The sequence below is a fragment of the Oncorhynchus clarkii genome, chromosome 33, assembly GCF_045791955.1.
Source record: "Oncorhynchus clarkii lewisi isolate Uvic-CL-2024 chromosome 33, UVic_Ocla_1.0, whole genome shotgun sequence".
In the NCBI taxonomy this organism is placed as follows: domain Eukaryota; kingdom Metazoa; phylum Chordata; class Actinopteri; order Salmoniformes; family Salmonidae; genus Oncorhynchus; species Oncorhynchus clarkii.
This window is the reverse complement of record NC_092179.1, coordinates 617,510-637,656: the sequence shown is the minus strand read 5'-3', so window position 1 is coordinate 637,656 and position 20,147 is coordinate 617,510. Positions and strand designations below refer to the sequence as shown.

The following is a 20,147-nucleotide window of genomic DNA, read 5'->3' as shown; positions in this document are numbered from 1 at the left end:
AGAGAGTTTTTCCTGGTCAGGTTGTGGTCAGGAAACTCTCCGGTCTGTAATCATCTCCCTCACAATTCCTACACATTTCTACCCACTGGTTCATTCTTACACACTGTTCCCCTTTTTCTCATACACTCCTCATCCCGCTGTTGGACTGTTCCATACTGATATCAGGGCCTGAAGATAGACCATACTATTCTGTCTAAGCTAGACCATACTCACTCCCTCCAGGAAGGCTGTCCCTGTCGAAGATGCAGACGGTATAGCCCAGCTCATTCTCCAGGACCCTGCGGAGTGTCAAGAGGACAAATTGCTCCTCCTCGCTATTCCTCGCGTACGAGATGTAGATGTCATACTCCTTGTCGTCTGAATGATGGAGGAAGCAGAAACACAGTAAGAAGGAAAACATTTATTTCAGATATGTCATTATTAGGGTCAGGAGTTTCCTGACCACATTAGTTTTTCCAGGTCAGGTTTAATATGTTGGAGCTACATTTTCTTGGCCAGGTCAATTGGTCAGGAAAAACGAATGGCCCTAGTTGGTTATTCTTAGCAAGGTCTGTCTGTACAGTAGGTGTCCCACCTGTACAGCGTTCGTCGGTTCCAAACCAGGAGCGATAGAGCAGCAGCAGCTCCAGCCAGAAGATGTGGTAGACCACGAACAGCACCAGCATCAAGAACAGAGTCACGCCCAGGCCACAGCCCAGCTCCACGGATGGCAGGTATACTGAAAATTAAATTAGAGAATTGGGTGCCTCGGGCTGGCCTAGTTGGTAACACCATCACCTGTAGCATATACTTTACCACTATTCAAGACATTTTCACAGTGCAAAAGAATTGTGCAAAGTGCAAAAAATAGCATAAACCAAATGTTTTATTTAACTTACTGTATACTTAGGCAGGTGATTCGTTTGAGGCCAAAGTCGCAGTATGATTTAACACGAATTTTGTAAACTGAGCAATACATCTATAGTTTCCTCTTTATACAGCACATTGTTGAAGAAAAAGTTAAAAATGTAATCACACTGATTACAATGAGGTTTATTGTAATTTTAGCACTTTGCACAATTATTTTGCACTACGAAAATGTTGCCCTCAGTCTGTGGTAGCCTTAAATCAAATTCAAACCGTCCTACCTGTATGTCTCATCCTGCTCTCCCTCACTGTTACGCCTGCTTATCCCCCCCAAAAAATAATAAAATAGGAAAGGCTTGTGTGATATAGCCAACTCTTCTAGCCTACAGAATTGGTGTGACCTACACTCACTGGAAATACTATTGATAATGATAATATACTGTACTTTGTTTGTTAATTCTTTAGAGCCTAAGAGGTTGGGGGAAAGGGGGGGGGGGTGCTATGCTGACATATGGAATTGTTTTAAGATGGTCATACTATGGATTATTTAGCTTGTTTGTTTTTATTTAAAAAATACATTTAAAAAATCTACACAAAACTACCTTCATAATTCCATATTACAGGTACTGGTTACCTTCAGACTGTCACGTTCTGACCTTAGTTCCTTTGTTTTTGTCTTTGTTTTAGTTGGTCAGGGCATGAGTTGGGGTGGGCAGTCTGTTTTTCTATGTTGGGTTTTGAGTTCGACCTAGTATGGTTCTCAATCAGAGGCAGCTGTCAATTGTTGTCCCTGATTGAGAATCATAGTTAGGTAGCCTGGGTTTCACTTTTGGTTTGTGGGTGTTTGTTTCCGTGTGAGTGTTTAGGCGACACCGTACTGTTTCGGTTTTGTATATTTCACGTTTATTATTTTGTTCCAGTGTTCAGTTGTGTTTTTGAATAAATCTATATGGACACTTACCACGCTGCGTTTTGGTCCGATCCTTACTCCTCCTCAGACGAAGAGGAGGAAATCCGTTACACAGAGAGTCCCATGACACAATCTCAGCTTTCCACAGCGCAGTCCCATTCATGGTTCGGACGCTACTAAACAGAAGTTGGAAAATAGATGGTGCCGACTACCAACTTCAGATATCTGTAGCTTAAACTGACGGATTTTAATGGGATTTTTTTTATTATGTAATTTAGATTGATGCACCGGTGCTAGGGGGTTAAGCACCTTTCACAGGAGTCATTGCAGCCCAATGTGCTTCACAAGTTATTGCTTGAAAAAATAAAACATAGTCGTACACTAAAGAATGTAGCATGTAAAAATAAAACAAGATAAGCAAGATATAAAACAATGGTAGAAAAATAATACTAATAAAGGAAACAAAGAGAATGTATCAAATGTAAAAGCGTTAAAACAGAATAAAAAGGCAAACTTGTTAAAAAAAATAGAAATAATAAGAATATAGTTTTTTTAAAGAATGTACACTAAACAGTCCAAACCTCTGCTTACTTACCCTCTGCAGAGATATTTTTTTTAAATTTATTCTATCATGGAATTGATCGGTGTTGGAAATTCAAATAATGAGGAGAGGCAAAGCCAATAATCAATCAACGTATTACTTTTATTAAAAACGTATTATAATAAGGAGGCTGGTCGCACCACCCATGAAGGTGAAATGGAGTGAGAACCCCCTGTACAAAAAGTACAGGAGCATTTATATAGTCAAACTACCCCATGCAAGTGTGAGGGGAAACAACTGGGTGAAAAGTTTGCCTCAGTCTGTCGCAACTGAGTGAGAACAATAGGGGCCAGAATGACAGGAAGTCACTCCATACATAATTCCTCTAACAACCGCTCAAAGGTTTCCCCAAGTTGGGCAAGCAAGTGCCTTTGACTATCGGCCCAGATGATGTATGGTCGTACTGGTCACACACACACAAAACATGAAACTTTCGCCCAGAAACAGGTTCCAAACAGAACAATAGCTTTATCATTGCTGTTCAGGATATAACCTTTACTCAGTCTCCAGTTAACTTAAGAGGAAACAGTTAGTTTCTTGGCTGAGTGCCCAGACATCATGGGGTCATTCTACACACACAGAACAGTTAGAACAGGCCTCTATTAACTTCTTGGTGACAGGGGGCAGTATTTTCAGGTCCGGATGAAATGCATGCCAAATGTCAACTGCCTGCTACTCATCCCCAGAAGATAAGATATGCATATTATTATTCGATTTGGATAGAAAACACTCTGAAGTTTCTAACACTGTTTGAATCATGTCTGTGAGTATAACAGAACCTATTTAGCAGGCGAAACCCCGAGGACAAACCATTCCGAATCATTGGGAATCCAGATTTCTAAGAGACCTTCTTGCAGTTCCTACTGCTTCCTGGATGTCACCAGTCTTTAGAAATTGTTTGAGATTTTTCCTTTGTGTAATGAAGAAGTACGGCCATATTGAACGAGGGTAACTTGAAGTGTACTGTTAGATAGAGGCGCGTGACCAGAAAGCTAGCTACAGTTCGTTTTCCTCCTGTATTGAACACAGATCATCACGTCTTCAATTTTATCGATTATTTCTGTTAAAAAATACCTAAAGTTGTATTACAAAAGTAGTTTGAAATGTTTTGGCAAAGTTTACAGGTAACTTTTGAGATATTTTGTAGTCACGTTGCGCAAGTTGGAACCGGTGTTTTTCTGGATCAAACGTGCCAAATAAATTGACATTTTGGATATATATCAACGGAAATAATCGAACAAAAGGACCATTAGTGATGTTTATGGGACATATTGGAGTGCCAACAAAAGAAGCTCGTCAAAGGTAAGGCATGAATTATATTTTTATTTCTGCGTTTTGTGTCGTGCCTGCAGGGTTGAAATATGCTTCTCTCTCTTTGTTTACGGAGGTGCTATCCTCAGATAATAGCATAGTTTGCTTTTGCCGAAAAGCCTTTTTGAAATCTGACATGTTGGCTGGATTCATAACAAGTGTAGCTTTAATTTGCTATTTTGCATGTGTGATTTAATGAAAGTTTGATTTTTATAGTAATTATTTTGAATTTGGCGCTCTGCATTTTCCCTGGTTTTTGGCCAGGGACGCTAGCGTCCCACATATCCCAGAGAGGTTAAGGCGCGCACACACACTTTTCTATCTATATGAGTTTGTTAAAGAAACTAACCCAAGCCCAATGCCTAGGCTTAAAGACGTATATTTTAGTACAAAAGCATTAGTAAGGTTTAACAGAAAATGTCCTCACAGATCACACAACAGTCCACAAGATCTACCACAGAGCACTAGCTACACACCACTTTCCCATAGTGACTAATACAATATTCAGCACATTTCCACACAAATTATCAACAAATGTCCTATTGTGTCATGCTATGCTCTGTCGTGTTTTAAATCATTCCTCACCCTCCTCTTCTAGCACTGCCCTGCGGGTGGCTACATCTTGGCCGTTGCGTCCGGAGCAGTTGTATTCTCTGGTCAGGTCCTCTGAGCTGAAGTCCTGGATGCGGAGCACATTCTCAACTGTCCAGTCCCCAAAATAATCCAACACCACCCTGTAGGATAGAGAGATGTGGGGAGGAGAGAGGAGATGAAGGGAAGGAAAAAATTGGACAGAATGAGAGGAGAGGATAGAAACCAACAAAAATAACAGTATAAAAGAATGGAGAATAATAGAGATGAGAAGATAAAGTAACAGAAGAGACAAGAAAAGACAGAAGAGGATGAGACTTACCTAGAAGTGAATGAGATGCGGGGATCAGCTAGCTGATCTACAGTCTTCCCATCGATGGTCCACCAGGTCTCCCTGGGTCCTTCCAGGTAGGGCAATGACACCCTGCATGTGAGATTCACCTCTGACCCTGCAACAGTCACCACGGCGATCAATACTGCTGCATTACCATGGGAACAATGTCTACTGTGCTACTGTGTCACCATGACAATATCACCCAATCTCATCAACTCACAAAAAAATGCAAGTAACATTCTGTGAAATGATATTGATTGTACCCGATTGCCAGGAATCAAATGAATGTGGAACTGTCACTTTGGTCTGCACCCTGTGATGGGAAATATTATTATTGGCACACCAAAAAACAGCTAAACTGGTACAACACTCTACACTAACTGGTGCAACAAATATAACCTACAACAAAACACACTGGGAAATATGTTAAATGAGGCCCAGAAGTCACAATACCATGCACTTACAATTGGTCAATAGGTTGGAAATGTACTGTATTCTATGTGGTGATATTATTCTAACATTTGAAATACAGATATTCTTTCCTCACATCTGACAATTTTCACATAATGCAGTGTAATATTTTGTCAAACGTTTACATTGCATGTTGAGTTGTTAAGTCGAGCCTTGCTGTTAGAAAACAAATCAAAGTATCCGGCTTTCTGTTATCACATATGCATCTCCCCAAACGCACTCGATAATCATTGCCCATCTCAACTTTCAAATTAGTGACAGCCAACACATAAGATAAGTTTATAAAACTTAGTTACAGTAACCACTAAGTTCTAAAACTGATCTGAAGTCAGTTATTAAAATGTTGGAGATGGAGAGGCCTCAATGTGAGATTCACCTCTGACCCTGCAACAGTCCCCAAGGCTATCAATACTGCTGCATTACCATGGGAACAATATCACAGCTACAGCCATGACTACAACGTTGTCACATTAAACATTTGAATAAAATTAAAAAGGAATAGCCAAAACTCTGATGTTAATGATTCAATGTGTCAATGTTGAGTATGATTATTTTTTCTATATATTGAGAAAACTCTGTCACAACCATATGCTTAGTATTAATTATAATTCGATGATCACAACAGCGAAAAGTGGGAAGTGATGGTCTGATCTTCAACTGAAATGGGGAAAGGATTGAATCTGAGTTGAATAAGTTTAACTTGATTTATCGTAATATGCACTGAGTGTACAAATTATTAGGAACACCTTCCTAATATTGAGAAGAACCCCCTTTTGCCCTCAGAACAGCCCAAATTTGTCAGGGCATTGACTCTACAAGGTGTGGAAAGTGTTCCACAGGGATGCTGGCCCATGTTGACTCCAATACTTCCTACAGTTGTATCAAGTGGGCTGGATGTCCTTTGGATGGTGGACTGTTGAGTGTGAAAAACTGCACAGCATTACAGTTCTTGACGCAAACCGGTGCACCTGGCACCTTACCCCGTTCAAAGGGACTTAAACCTTTTGTCTTGCCCATTTACCATCTGAATGGCACACATACAAAATCCAATTGTTTCAAGGCTTAAAAATATTTATTTTACCTGTCTCCTCCCCATCTACACTGATTGAACACTACACTGATAGCTGTCACCTGGATTCACCTGGTCAGTCTGTCGTGTGTGTGTATATATGTACGTACACACACACACACTCACACACACACACACACGCACACGCACACACGCACGCTACCGTTCAAAAGTTTGAAGTCACTTAGAAATGTCCTTGTTTTTGAAAGAAAAGCAAATTTGTACATGTGTATATATATACACACTGCTCAAAAAAATAAAGGGAACACTTAAACAACACAATGTAACTCCAAGTCAATCACACTTCTGTCAAATCAAACTGTCCACTTAGGAAGCAACACTGATTGACAATAAATTTCACATGCTGTTGTGCAAATGGAATAGACAACAGGTGGAAATTATAGGCAATTAGCAAGACACCCCCAATAAAGGAGTGGTTCTGCAGGTGGTGACCACAGACCACTTCTCAGTTCCTATGCTTCCTGGCTGATGTTTTGGTCACTTTTGAATGCTGGCGGTGCTTTCACTCTAGTGGTAGCATGAGACGGAGTCTACAACCCACACAAGTGGCTCAGGTAGTGCAGCTCATCCAGGATGGCACATCAATGCGAGCTGTGGCAAGAAGGTTTGCTGTGTCGCATCCATGTCATCCAGAGCATGGATGCGCTACAAGGAGACAGGCCAGTACATCAGGAGACGTGGAGGAGGCCGTAGGAGGGCAACAACCCAGCAGCAGGACCGCTACCTCCGCCTTTGTGCAAGGAGGAGCAGGAGGAGCACTGCCAGAGCCCTGCAAAAATGACCTCCAGCAGGCCACAAATGTGCATGTGTCTGCTCAAATGGTCAGAAACAGACTCCATGAGGGTGGTATGAGGGCCCTACATCCACAGGTGGGGGTTGGCTTTACAGCCCAACACCGTGCAGGACGTTTGACATTTGCCAGAGAACACCGAGATTGGCAAATTCGCCACTGGCGCCCTGTGCTCTTGACAGATGTGACAGAGTCTGGAGACGCCGTGGAGAACGTTCTGCTGCCTGCAACATCCTCCAGCATGACCGGTTTGGTGGTGGGTCAGTCATGGTGTGGGGTGGCATTTCTTTGGGGGGCCGCACAGCCCTCCATGTGCTCGCCAGAGGTAGCCTGACTGCCATTAGGTACCGAGATGAGATCCTCAGACCCCTTGTGAGACCATATGCTGGTGCGGTTGGCCGTGGGTTCTTCCTAATGCAAGACAATGCTAGACCTCATGTGGCTGGAGTGTGTCAGCAGTTCCTGCAGGAGGAAGGCATTGATGCTATGGACTGGCCTGCCCGTTCCCCAGACCTGAATCCAATTGAGCACATCTGGGACATCATGTCTCGCTCCATCCACCAACGCCACATGGCACTACAGACTGTCCAGGAGTTGGCGGATGCTTTAGTCCAAGTCTGGGAGGAGATCCCTCAGGAGACCATCCGCCACCTCATCAGGAGCATGTCCAGGCGTTGTAGGGAGATCATACAGGCACGTGGAGGCTACACACACTACTGAGCCTCATTTTGACTTGTTTTAAGGACATTACAGTAGTGTGGTTTTCCACTTTAATTTTCAGTGTGACTCCAAATCCAGACCTCCATGGGTTGATAAATTAGATTTCCATTGATAATTTTTGTGTGATTTTGTTGTCAGCACATTCAACTATGTAAAGAAAAATGTATTTAGTAAGAATATTTAATTCATTCAGATCTAGGATGTGTTATTTTAGTGTTCCCTTTTTCTGAGCAGTGTATATATATATATATATATATATACAGTGCCTTGAGAAAGTATTCGGCCCCCTTGAACTTTGCGACCTTTTGCCACATTTCAGGCTTCAAACATAAAGATATAAAACTGTATTTTTTTGTGAAGAATCAACAACAAGTGGGACACAATCATGAAGTGGAACGACATTTATTGGATATTTCAAACTTTTTTAACAAATCAAAAACTGACAAATTGGGCGTGCAAAATTATTCAGCCCCCTTAAGTTAATACTTTGTAGCGCCACCTTTTGCTGCGATTACAGCTGTAAGTCGCTTGGGGTATGTCTCTATCAGTTTTGCACATCGAGAGACTGAAATTCTTTCCCATTCCTCCTTGCAAAACAGCTCGAGCTCAGTGAGGTTGGATGGAGAGCATTTGTGAACAGCAGTTTTAGGTTCTTTCCACAGATTCTCGATTGGATTCAGGTCTGGACTTTGACTTGGCCATTCTAACACCTGGATATGTTTATTTTTGAACCATTCCATTGTAGATTTTGCTTTATGTTTTGGATCATTGTCTTGTTGGAAGACAAATCTCCGTCCCAGTCTCAGGTTTTTTGCAGACTCCATCAGGTTTTCTTCCAGAATGGTCCTGTATTTGGCTCCATCCATCTTCCCATCCATTTTAACCATCTTCCCTTGTCCCTGCTGAAGAAAAGCAGGCCCAAACCATGATGCTGCCACCACCATGTTTGACAGTGGGGATGGTGTGTTCAGCTGTGTTGCTTTTACGCCAAACATAACATTTTGCATTGTTGCCAAAAAGTTCAATTTTGGTTTCATCTGACCAGAGCACCTTCTTCCACATGTTTGGTGTGTCTCCCAGGTGGCTTGTGGCAAACTTTAACCGACACTTTTTATGGATATCTTTAAGAAATGGCTTTCTTCTTGCCACACTTCCATAAAGGCCAGATTTGTGCAATATACGACTGATTGTTGTCCTATGGACAGAGTCTCCCACCTCAGCTGTAGATCTCTGCAGTTCATCCAGAGTGATCATGGGCCTCTTGGCTGCATCTCTGATCAGTCTTCTCCTTGTATGAGCTGAAAGTTTAGAGGGACGGCCAGGTCTTGGTAGATTTGCAGTGGTCTGATACTCCTTCCATTTCAATATTATCGCTTGCACAGTGCTCCTTGGGATGTTTAAAGCTTGGGAAATATTTTTGTATCCAAATCCGGCTTTAAACTTCTTCACAACAGTATCTCGGACCTGCCTGGTGTGTTCCTTGTTCTCCATGATGCTCTCTGCGCTTTTAACGGACCTCTGAGACTATCACAGTGCAGGTGCATTTATACAGAGACTTGATTACACACAGGTGGATTGTATTTATCATCATTAGTCATTTAGGTCAACATTGGATCATTCAGAGATCCTCACTGAACTTCTGGAGAGAGTTTGCTGCACTGAAAGTAAAGGGGCTGAATAATTTTGCACGCCCAATTTTTCAGTTTTTGATTTGTTAAAAAAGTTTGAAATATCCAATAAATGTCGTTCCACTTCATGATTGTGTCCCACTTGTTGTTGATTCTTCACAAAAAAATACAGTTTTATATCTTTATGTTTGAAGCCTGAAATGTGGCAAAAGGTCGCAAAGTTCAAGGGGGCCGAATACTTTCGCAAGGCACTGTATATATATATATATATTTATATATATATGCTTTTCAGTATTTCCACATCATTAGCTTGTACACCATTTCTATCACACATGCTTTGTCAATTCTCCTTTTATCTCTTCCTGTGTCAAGTTGGCTGGATGTCCTTTGGGTGTTGGACCATTATTGACACACACGGGAAACTGTTGAGAGTGAAAAACGCAGCAGTGTTGCAGTTCTTGACACAAACCGGTGCGCCTGGCACCTAGTACCATAACGCGTTCAAGGGCACTTAAATCTTTTGTCTTGCTCATTCACCCTCTGAATGGCACACATACACAATCCAATTGTCTCAATGATTAAACATCTTTCTTTAACCTGTCTCCTCCCCTTCATCTAGACTGATTGAAGTGACATCAATAAGGGATCATAGCCTTCACCTGGATTCACCTGCTCAGTCTATGTCATGGAAAGAGCAGTGTTCCTAATGTTTTGTACACTGTGTATATCTTGATCAATATATTGATATGCTGATGTATCTCATAGTCTATCTCTACCTACCTTGTTTGACAGGATAGAATTGCTCCTTGGCAGGGTTGAGTATATTTGGCTGTTTGGGTAAACCACTGGAAGCTGAGAGAAACACAAAGCAGATATTACGCTTATTGAAAGTTTGACATTATCATATTGCAATATCAGATATTTATCCATAAAACCTTAACTATAGGAAATATTCAAAAACATATCACTGAATTGCTTTCATGGTCTCAAACATTAACAAAAGGATGTACAGTGCAACGTTCATAGTTACAAAACTTTCAGATAGTTGTGAAAAAGGCCTTACACACTGCGGTTACATTGACCACTCTGGTGAATTTGATGGCTCTTCCTTTGGTCTCATAAGTGACCACACAGTGGTACAGTCCTTGGTAGTGCTCCAACATTACATGGATGACCAGCTTGTCTCCTTTGAGCACACGATCGATGTTGAAGTTCCCGAACGCATTGCACCCCTGCTCAAGGTCAACACAGGAGGGGGGGGGGGGGGGGGGGTAGAGCACAGTCGATCACAGGAGGTTGGTGTCACATTAATTGGGGATGGCAGGCTCGTGGTAGTGGCTAGAGGGGAATTAGTGAAATGGTATCAAACACATGGTTTCCATATGTTTGTGCCATTCCATGTGCTCTGTTCTGGCCATTATTATGAGCCGTCCTCCCCTCAGCCGCCTCCACTGTAGTAGATAATCTTTAGTAGAAGAGAGGAACCAAAGAAGTCCATTGACATTTTGGGCATCTAGTGTATGTCCTGCCATGCTTTGTTAGAGGTTATATTTGTGAGACCAACTCCTTGCCCTTGTGGTTAGAGTTTCCGCCCTGCTTGGCACTCAGCATTAAGGAGATGGGTTGGGAGTAAGTCCCTGCGATAGACTGGCATCCTGTCGTATTGTAACGTGTTGTGTTCCACTTTTACAGTAATTTTATTGTCAACTTTTCTATAGTTGATTACTCTACAGAACATTCCGTTGTGTGTTTCTACACTGGGTACAAATTGACAATCAAAATAAAACAAAGACAATGCAATTGTTTATACAACGTGTGGGTCTAATCCTGGATGATGATTGGTTGAAACCGCATTCTAGACGGATTTAATACAACTGTGATGGCCAAAACATAAGATATGTTCAGCAAATTCAAAGGTTTTACCTTAAAAGGTTCTAAAACTTAACAAAAAACTGTGGCCAAAACATTGGAGAGTCCTCAAATTTTGTAATCAGTGATGAAACCAGTTAAACTTTATAAATCAGTCTTGATATGGCACATGTGCTTCAATTTTGAAAATAAAGGAACTTACTGTAAATGTACTATTCGGTATCTTAGCTGAATATTTGTTGTTCATTTTACAGCTAACAAATGCAGTAATTTGCTAGACCAGAATGCCTTGAGGTCTACAGTAACATATTGTATACTGATATAGCAGCACATTACGGTATGATTTACTGTAGAAAGAAAAATACAGAAATCTGTTACAGTGCTGATTTTCTGGTGTATTGTAATGTTTTTAAAATTGTATAACTGCCTTAATTTTGCTGGGCCCCAGGAAGAGTAGCTGCTGCCTTGGCAGCAGATATTGGGGATCCATAATAAATACAAATATGTGCATATTTGCATATCCCACAATTTAGACTGCCAAACAGCAAACACCTACTTAGACCCAAACATCTCTTCAAAGGAAGCTACTACATATAGTCTAGTTTTTACATTCTCTCTGAAATTGGCTTTTAAATTATGTGTAATTCGAAATAGTGAGCTTTGAAATGTTGTATACATGTCCATTTTAAAGTGGTTAAAAATCATGAAATTTCGGTGACACTAGTTTGCTAAACCAAAAAATATATACATTTTCATCAAGATTGAGACTTTTATTTAAACTTCTTGAAAATACTAATATTAATAGACCAAAACACTAACAACTCTCAAAACTGATAGGTAGATGTAATTGTGGTACCAGGCCCAAATTATAACCAAAAACATGTTTACAACCTAGTATACAATCTGACAACAATGTTTTGACCCCTGGGGTATACTGATGATCACACTGCTTTTTAATAAGGAATCTATTTTTTAAATTGTATCAAGTAATACACTTTCTTAGCTGCTATTTATATTAGGTACAGCATCCAAGTAACAGTACTAGCCATTCTCGCATATGGTAAATTAAATTAATTGTACACAGACAGACCGAGGGTCACCTTACATGGTACCAGGTGACAGAGTGGCTAGTGTTAGGCAGCTTGATGTGCTCCAGGTCAGGGCAGGTTAGGGTCCTGCCATCTTGTATGGGCGCGATGACTGGGGTGGGAGGTACAGCAGCCTTCACCTCACAGTTGGGGTCCTGTCCACTTGGCAACACCTCCAGACGCATGGCAATCTTGGCACACGATGTCCTGTTTCTGAGAGGGGAAGGCACACACACACACACACACACACACACACACACACACACACACACACACACACACACAATGTTAAATCAGACAAACTGTGACTTTGTCATTTAAAACAAAAACTACTGTAGGTCGGGAGGTTTTGGCTCAGGATATGACGCACTTTCTGACCGTCTGGCAGATAATGATGATGGGTTCAAAAGATTAAAAGAATGACACATTTTTATACAAACATCTGCTCATAGACAGGTTTTCTTGGCACTACCGAGCCCAGTCTCCATCCTACCTCAGCATGCAGATGTACTGGCCCGCGTCCTGCGTGGTGGTGGGCTGCAGCCACAGCCTCTCCCTCTCCTTGCTGAGCCTCTGGTCGGGGTGGTGGAAGTCGATGGGTTGTTCCAGGTCCTGACCTGCAGCCACGTGGTACCACACTAGGTTGAGGCCTGCTGCCTGGGCCGAGCTATAGTTGTAGACAGTGGGGTGGGAGAAGAGAGGGCAGAGAAGCCAGCATGCCTCCCCCTCCATCACCCTCACGGCTCCATCGTCTGACTCGCCCCAGTCATGGCACTGGATCACTGAGAGGGATAGAGGGATTACTCTAGACAGACAAAACCACACCTCTCTCTCTCTCTTTTACATTGTACCCCACTTTACATGTTGTATTTAGGAACATTGGGCTTGGAGAAGTGGAATAGGGAGAAGGAGTGAGATGTGGGGCACTCTGCTGATATTGGGGGGCCTGTACTACTGTAGTCCTCATCATATGTTTCTGTAAAGGGGTGGAGGTAGGGGGGCTATGCTGGGCTGCACGACAGTTTGACGGTAATTCCCCTGTCAGATTCACACAGAGTATTAATCTGACTATTAAAAAAACACCTGCAAGTTTCCGTTTGCAGAGGTCTATACGCACCTTCTTAAACGATACTAACGGGAGAAGACATGCACCTGCGAGCTAAAATAAGCTTGTCCCACAAGAATAAACCAGTGATTTAGCTGATATTACGTTGATATCAGATGCTCCAACAGATCCATGGAAGATGCCATTTTCATATTCATATTCACACATATTCATATTCACACGGCTGTAACACATCTGGACAAGAGGAACATCTATGTGAGAATGCTCTTCATTGACTACAGTTTAGCATTCAACACTATTGTGTAATTCCTCAAAGTTTGACACCAAGCTTAGAGCCCTGGGTCTGGACAACACCCTCTGCAACTGGATCCTTGACATCATGAAAGGCAGACCACAGGCTGTGAGGATTGGCAACACCTCCTCCACACTGACACTTAACACAGAGGTCCCCCAAGGTTGTGTAATCAGCCTTCTGCTATACTTCCTGTTCACCCACAACTGTGTATCTTTGCACGACACAAACTCCATCATCAAGTTTGCTGACGACACCAGGGTTGTAGGCCTGATAACCAACAACGACGAAGCAGCCTATAGAGAGGAGGTAAGTGAACTGGCATTGTAGAGAGGAGGTAAGTGAACTGGCATTGTGGTGACAGGACAACAACCTCTCCCTTAAGCCAGTATTGTTAATTGAGGAGGATCCACATCAAATGGACTGCAGTAGAGAGTCAGCAGTTTTATGTTCCTTGGCGTCCACATCACCGAGGACTTGTCATGGACCAACAACACCACTCTTGTCAAGAGGGCACACATCTCTACTTCCTAAGGCTGCTGAAGAAATTCAGAACGCCACCCCAGGTCCTCTCCAAAAACTACTGCTGCACCATCAAGAGCGTCCTTACCAGTCAGATCACGGCCTGGTAAAGGAATTGCTCTGTCCAGCATTCTCACATAGGTGTTCCTTTTGTCCAGGTGGGAAAGGGCAGTGTGGACTGCAATAGAGATTGCATCATCTGTGGATCTGTTGGGGCGGTATGCAAATTTGAGTGGGTCTAGGGTTTCTGGGAAAATGGTGTTGATGTGAGCCATGACCAGCCTTTCAAAGCACTTCATGGCTACAGGAGTGCTACGGGTCGGTAGATATTTAGGCAGGTTACCTTAGTGTTCTTGGGCACAGGGACAGGTTGAAAATGTCAGTGAAGACACTTGCCAGTTGGTCAGCGCATGCTTGGAGTACAAGTCCTGGTAACTGTCAGACCCTGCGGCATTGTGAATATTGACCTGTTTAAAGGTCTTACTCACAACAGCTATGGAGAGCGTTATCACACAGTCGTCCAGAACAGCTGATGCTGTCATGCATGCTTCAGTGTTGCTTGCCTTCGAAGCGAACATAGAAGTTATTTAGGTCATCTGGTAGGCTGGTGTCACAAGGTGCTTCCCTTTAATCCGCACCTTAACACACACACACTTATGGTGACCGTATTAATGTCACACCGGCGGTCACGAGTCATGATGGCAGTCAAATTCCGTGTGACCGTTTAGTCATGGTAATTAGGCTTCTCCAAGCTCTGATGTTGCTGATGGTTATTAGTTGTCTACCAAACTGCCTGGTACTCAGCACTCTATTGTCCCTCTAATCACTCTGAGCAATGGAAATGTGATCGAAAATCTAATCAAACGCTTCATGAGAGCCCATGAGCTCATGTTGCGCAACATTTCTATAGGCTATGCAATTGTGCGAGAAAACAGAGATTTTATGGATTCTATTAGAAAGAGGAGGATCCCATCAGCTTTCTATAGGCTAGACTTACTACTTATCAATACTCATAATATTAAGCACATTGCTTCGCTTTATAACAGGAGTATACCCTACCTGGCTGGCATGAAAATGAACCACGGGAAAAGCGTCCTCCATTTGCTATTTAAGTGCATAGACGACATGTTTTTTTCCCATGCCCCTGTTCCAAGACAGGTGCATGATAATGGTCCATTCTAAATCAAAACAAATTTCACACATATATTATTTAGTAAATGTAAAGACAATATTAAATTAACAATAGTCTGATGGGTGACAATATTATTTATCACTTGTGGATTATGTTTTATCCCTCGTGAATAATGCCCAGCTTGTGCAGTAAGGCAAGGAACAGCGCAAGGCTTTTTTGTGTGACTTTTTCAAATCATAGTCGCACACCTCATGTAGCCTAGCCCATATGTTTTGATACGGGTTGTATCACAACTAAAGTGACCAAATAATTCCTGAAATCTAAGCACATTAATCCGCTTTATAACTGGTGTAGAGCCTAACAGGCATACATAGGCTGCACGTGAGTTTCACAATTGGGGAAGATCATTTTCACCATAAAAATGCAGATTTTTAATAAAGCATTACCTGCATAATCGCATTTGTCTTCACTTTCGAGAACAGTGTTTTCCCGCTAATTGATTGCATTTTGGAACATAATTTTTTTCTTGCACAGAAAGACAAGTTGACCAGTAGCATAGGTCAACTTTTGTACTATGAGGGATAGTCAACTCAGCAAAAAATGAAACAGACCTTTTTCAGGACCCTGTCTTTCAAAGATAATTCGTAGAAATCAAAATAACTTCACAGATCTTCATTGTAAAGGGTTTAAACAATGTTGCCCATGCTTGTTCAATGAATCATAAACAATTAATGAACATGCATCTGTGCAACGGTCGTTAAGACACTAACAGTTTACAGATGGTAGGCAATTAAGGTCACAGTTATGAAAACTTAGGACAAGAGGCCTTTCTACTGACTCTGAAAAAGAAAGATGCCCAGGGTCCCTGCTCATCTGTGTGAAAATGCCTTAGGCATGCTACAAGGAGGCATGAGGACTGCAGATGTGGTCAGGGAAATAAATTGCAATGTTCGCACGATGAGATGCCTAAGACAGCGCTACAAGGAGACAGGACGGACAGCTGATCGTCCTCGCAGTGGCAGACCACATGTAACAACACCTGCACAGGATCAGTACATCCGAACATCACACCTGCGGGACAGGTACAGGATGGCAACAACAATTGCCCAAGTTACACCAGGAATGCACAATCCCTCCATCAGTGCTCAGACTGTCCTCAATAGGCTGAGAGGCTGGACTTGGGCCTTGTAGGCCTGTTGTAACGTCCTCACCAAGGTCCTCACCAGACATCACCGGCAACAACGTCGCCTATGGACACAAACCCACTATTGCTGGACCAGACAGGACTGGCAAAAAGTGCTCTTCACTGACGAGTCGCGGTTTTGTCTTACCAGGGGTGATGGTCGGATTCGCGTTTATCGTCGAAGGAATGAGCGTTACACCGAGGCCTGTACTCTGGAGTGGGATCGACTTGGAGGTGGAGGGTCCGTCATGGTCTGGGGCGGTGTGTCACAACATCATCAGACTGAGCTTGTTGTCATTGCAGGCAATCTCAACGCTGTGCGTTACAGGTAAGACATCCTCCTCCCTCATGTGCTACTCTTCCTGCAGGCCCAACCTAACATGACCCTCCAGTATGACAATGCCACCAGCCATACTGATCGTTCTGTGCGTGATTTTCTGCAAAACAGGAATGTCAATGTTTTGCCATTGCCAGTGAAGCGCCCGGATCTCAATCCCATTGAGAACGTCTGGGACCTGTTGAATCGGAGGGGGAGGGCTAGGGCCATTCCCCCCAGAAATGTCTGGGAACTTCCAGGTGCCTTGGTGGAAGACTGGGGTAACATCTCACAGCAAGAAATGGCAAATCTGGTGCAGTCCATGAGGTGGAGATGCACTGCAGTACTTAATGCAGCTGGTGGTCACACCAGATACTGACTGTTACTTTTGATTTTGACCCCCCCTTTGTTCAGGGACACATTATTAAATTTCTGTTAGTCACATGTCTGTGGAACTTGTTCAGTTTATGTCCCAGTTGTTGAATCTTGTTATGTTCATACAAATATTTACACATGTTAAGTTTTCTGAAAATAAATGCAGTTGACAGTGAGAGGATGTTTTTTGCTGAGTTTAGATAGACATAGGCTAGTGCTTTTGCTGTTCGTTAGGCCTAGTCATCTTGTTGGCTGAGGAAAAGTAGGCTATATGTGGACAGTTCTAACATCTTCAATATGCACCTCGGAATTTGTTAAGAGGGACGCACACAGTTGCTTCCCTGATGTGTCTGTCTTCATTCACTTGTAGCCTATTTCTTAGCTGAAATGCTAAGGGCATTGGCTACATCTTAGAGAGCCATGTGAGTGAGAGGTGCTTTAGAGCACGGCAGCTGGAAGAAGGGAATTATAATTATTATATTCAGCCCAAGGGCACAACGGCCACTTTGGCCGCAAAATGGATGGATTTTTAAAGGGAGCATTATGGCCACACAAGGGGGACTCCGCTGGGAAATTCGAGGCCTGGTGAGAATATTATCAAGTGCTTGTCAAATTGGGAATGAGAGACTGATGAAGTGTGTGCAGCTTGGGACTTCAAAAATCATCATTAGAGTCCATCACTCAGCCTTAGAATGTGTTAAAAATCAAATACATAGCCCAACGTTTGTTTCACAACTGAAATTTAATAAATAACTATAAATTAAGCATATAGGAGGACCAGTTTCTTTGTTAAACGCTTAACACGGAATAGCAGCATGTGCGCATTTCCTTTGAAATCGTTTGGAGAAAATATCCTTTCTATTTTATGAAGCTATGTTCAATTGTATTCTTCAAACTGTGAAATAATAAAAATAATGTCATGGAATTCTAAGCAAATCTTGTCTGCTAAATTAACTAGTTTAGCCCACAGCCATATCAGGGCCTAACATAAGGACAACTCAGAGTATGCTATTCTGTTATTCTGAAATAGACTACATTTTCTTCATATCATGTTTTTTTTTAGACCCGTCTAAAGTAAATAATGGATTTAGTGTGATGGTGTAGGCCATATTAAATTGATGTATTAGACGTTTTAAAATGTAGATATCCAAAGGTCTGCATCATTGGCTTGTGGAAGCCAAGAGATGCGAAACATATTTATGTTAATTAACGGTCAATTACCGTGAGACCGGCAGTTATTTGCTTGACAATCACCGGCTGACAAAATCTCATGACTGCCACAGCCCTACACACCCATACAGACATACACACATCCACACACCCCCAAACACATACATATACATTCGTGCTAGAAACATATCACAACTGCAGCTACCAGACTCTTGCTGTTATTGCTAAATACTGCACAATTTAAACTCTTGCCTACGAATCCCCCCTTCCCCAAAACACATGTAAATATTGGACTATATCAATTGTGCCTTCCTGTATTATACTATTCTGCTGAGCCATTTACTTTATGTTCGTATTCTAATCTTTTATTATTTCTTGTTGTTGTTGCATTGTCGAAAAGGAACCTGCAAGTTAGCATTTCATTGGACGGTGTACAATACAGGTCAAAAGTTTTAAAACACCTACTCATTCAAGGGTGTTTATTTTTTGTTACTATTTTCTACCATGTAGAATAGTAGTGAAGACATCAAAACTATGAAATAACACATATGGAGTCATGTAGTAACCAAAAAAGTGTTAAACAAATCTAAATATATTTTATATTTTACACTTTGCATTGATGACAGCTTTAAACACTCTTGGCATTATCTCCACCAACTTCATGAGGTAGTCACCTGGAATGCATTTAAATTAACAGGTGTTTTGTTAAACGTTAATTTGTGGAATTTCTTTCCTTCTTAATTAATGCATTTCAGCCAATGTTGTGACAAGCTGTCATCAAGGCAAAGAGTGGCTATTTGAAGAATCTCAAATATAAAATATATTTTGATTTGTTAAACCCTTTTTTTGTTAATACATGATTCCATATGTGATATTTCGTAGTTTTGATGTCTTCACTATTATTCCACAATGTAGAAAATAGTCAAAAAATTAAGGAAAACTTTGAATGAGTAGGTGTTCTAAATCTTTTGACCAGTAGTGTATACCATGTGTATCCCGTACATACCACTAAAAAAACTTGAAACTTGACAGCGGCAACGTTTGTTGTCTTGATTCTCTGTTCCCGCCCCCAATTAAATAACGACTTATCAGGAGCATTGAATACTGTTAGAATAACCTTTGGCAGCAATTACAGCTGTGTATTTTATTTGTTCCAAGGCAGCAGCTACTCTTCCTGGGGTCCAGCAAAAATTAAAGGCAGTTTATACAATTCTATACAATTTTAAAAACATTACAATACATTCACAGATGTGCCCTCAGGCCCCTACTCCACCACATATCTACAGTACAAAATTCCTATGTACGTGAGTGTATAGTGCGTATGTTATCGTGTGTGTGTATGCGTGTGTCTGTGGATATGTTTGTGCTGCCTCACAGTCCCCGCTGTTCCATAAGGTGTATTTTTATCCGGTTTTTTTACTGCTTGTGTACTCTTTGGTGAAAGGAAGTTCTTGGAGTAATATTTAAATGTCAGTCAGTGTCCAAACATCCTCCTGTCTTTACTTTAATTTGATCATAACTATACCATTATCATTTGCTATTCTTTTTGGAACGGGATCTTCCATAGCTCAATTACCTGATGTGAAATAGAGTTCCACGTAGACATGGCTCTATGTAGTACTGTGCGCCTCCCATTGCATATTCTGGACTTGGGGACTGTGAAGAGACCTCTGATGGCATGTCTTGTGGGGTGCATGGGTGTCCGAGCTGGGTGCTAGTATTTTAAACAGACAGCTCGGTACCTACATCTTGTCAACACCTCTTACAAAAACAAGTAATGAGGAAGTCAATCTCTCTTACACTTTGAGCCATGAGAGATTGACATGCATGTCATTAATGTTA

The 20,147-nt window shown here is 41.8% G+C and overlaps 1 protein-coding gene across 2 annotated transcripts in view; it reads right to left on the bottom strand.

The window, feature by feature from the left end:
- LOC139393151 (interleukin 1 receptor accessory protein) overlaps window positions 1-20,147 on the bottom strand; it is a 43,459-nt gene that overhangs the window by 8,020 nt on the left and 15,292 nt on the right. For both annotated transcript variants that reach the window (XM_071141527.1, XM_071141526.1), the window contains exons 3-10: window positions 12,743-13,031; window positions 12,267-12,462; window positions 10,356-10,524; window positions 10,073-10,144; window positions 4,582-4,708; window positions 4,254-4,402; window positions 575-718; window positions 214-357 (exon numbers count right to left, since the gene is read on the bottom strand). In XM_071141527.1, coding sequence (XP_070997628.1) covers window positions 214-357; window positions 575-718; window positions 4,254-4,402; window positions 4,582-4,708; window positions 10,073-10,144; window positions 10,356-10,524; window positions 12,267-12,462; window positions 12,743-13,031 — 1,290 coding nt within the window. The remainder of the gene's footprint in view (window positions 1-213; window positions 358-574; window positions 719-4,253; window positions 4,403-4,581; window positions 4,709-10,072; window positions 10,145-10,355; window positions 10,525-12,266; window positions 12,463-12,742; window positions 13,032-20,147) is intronic.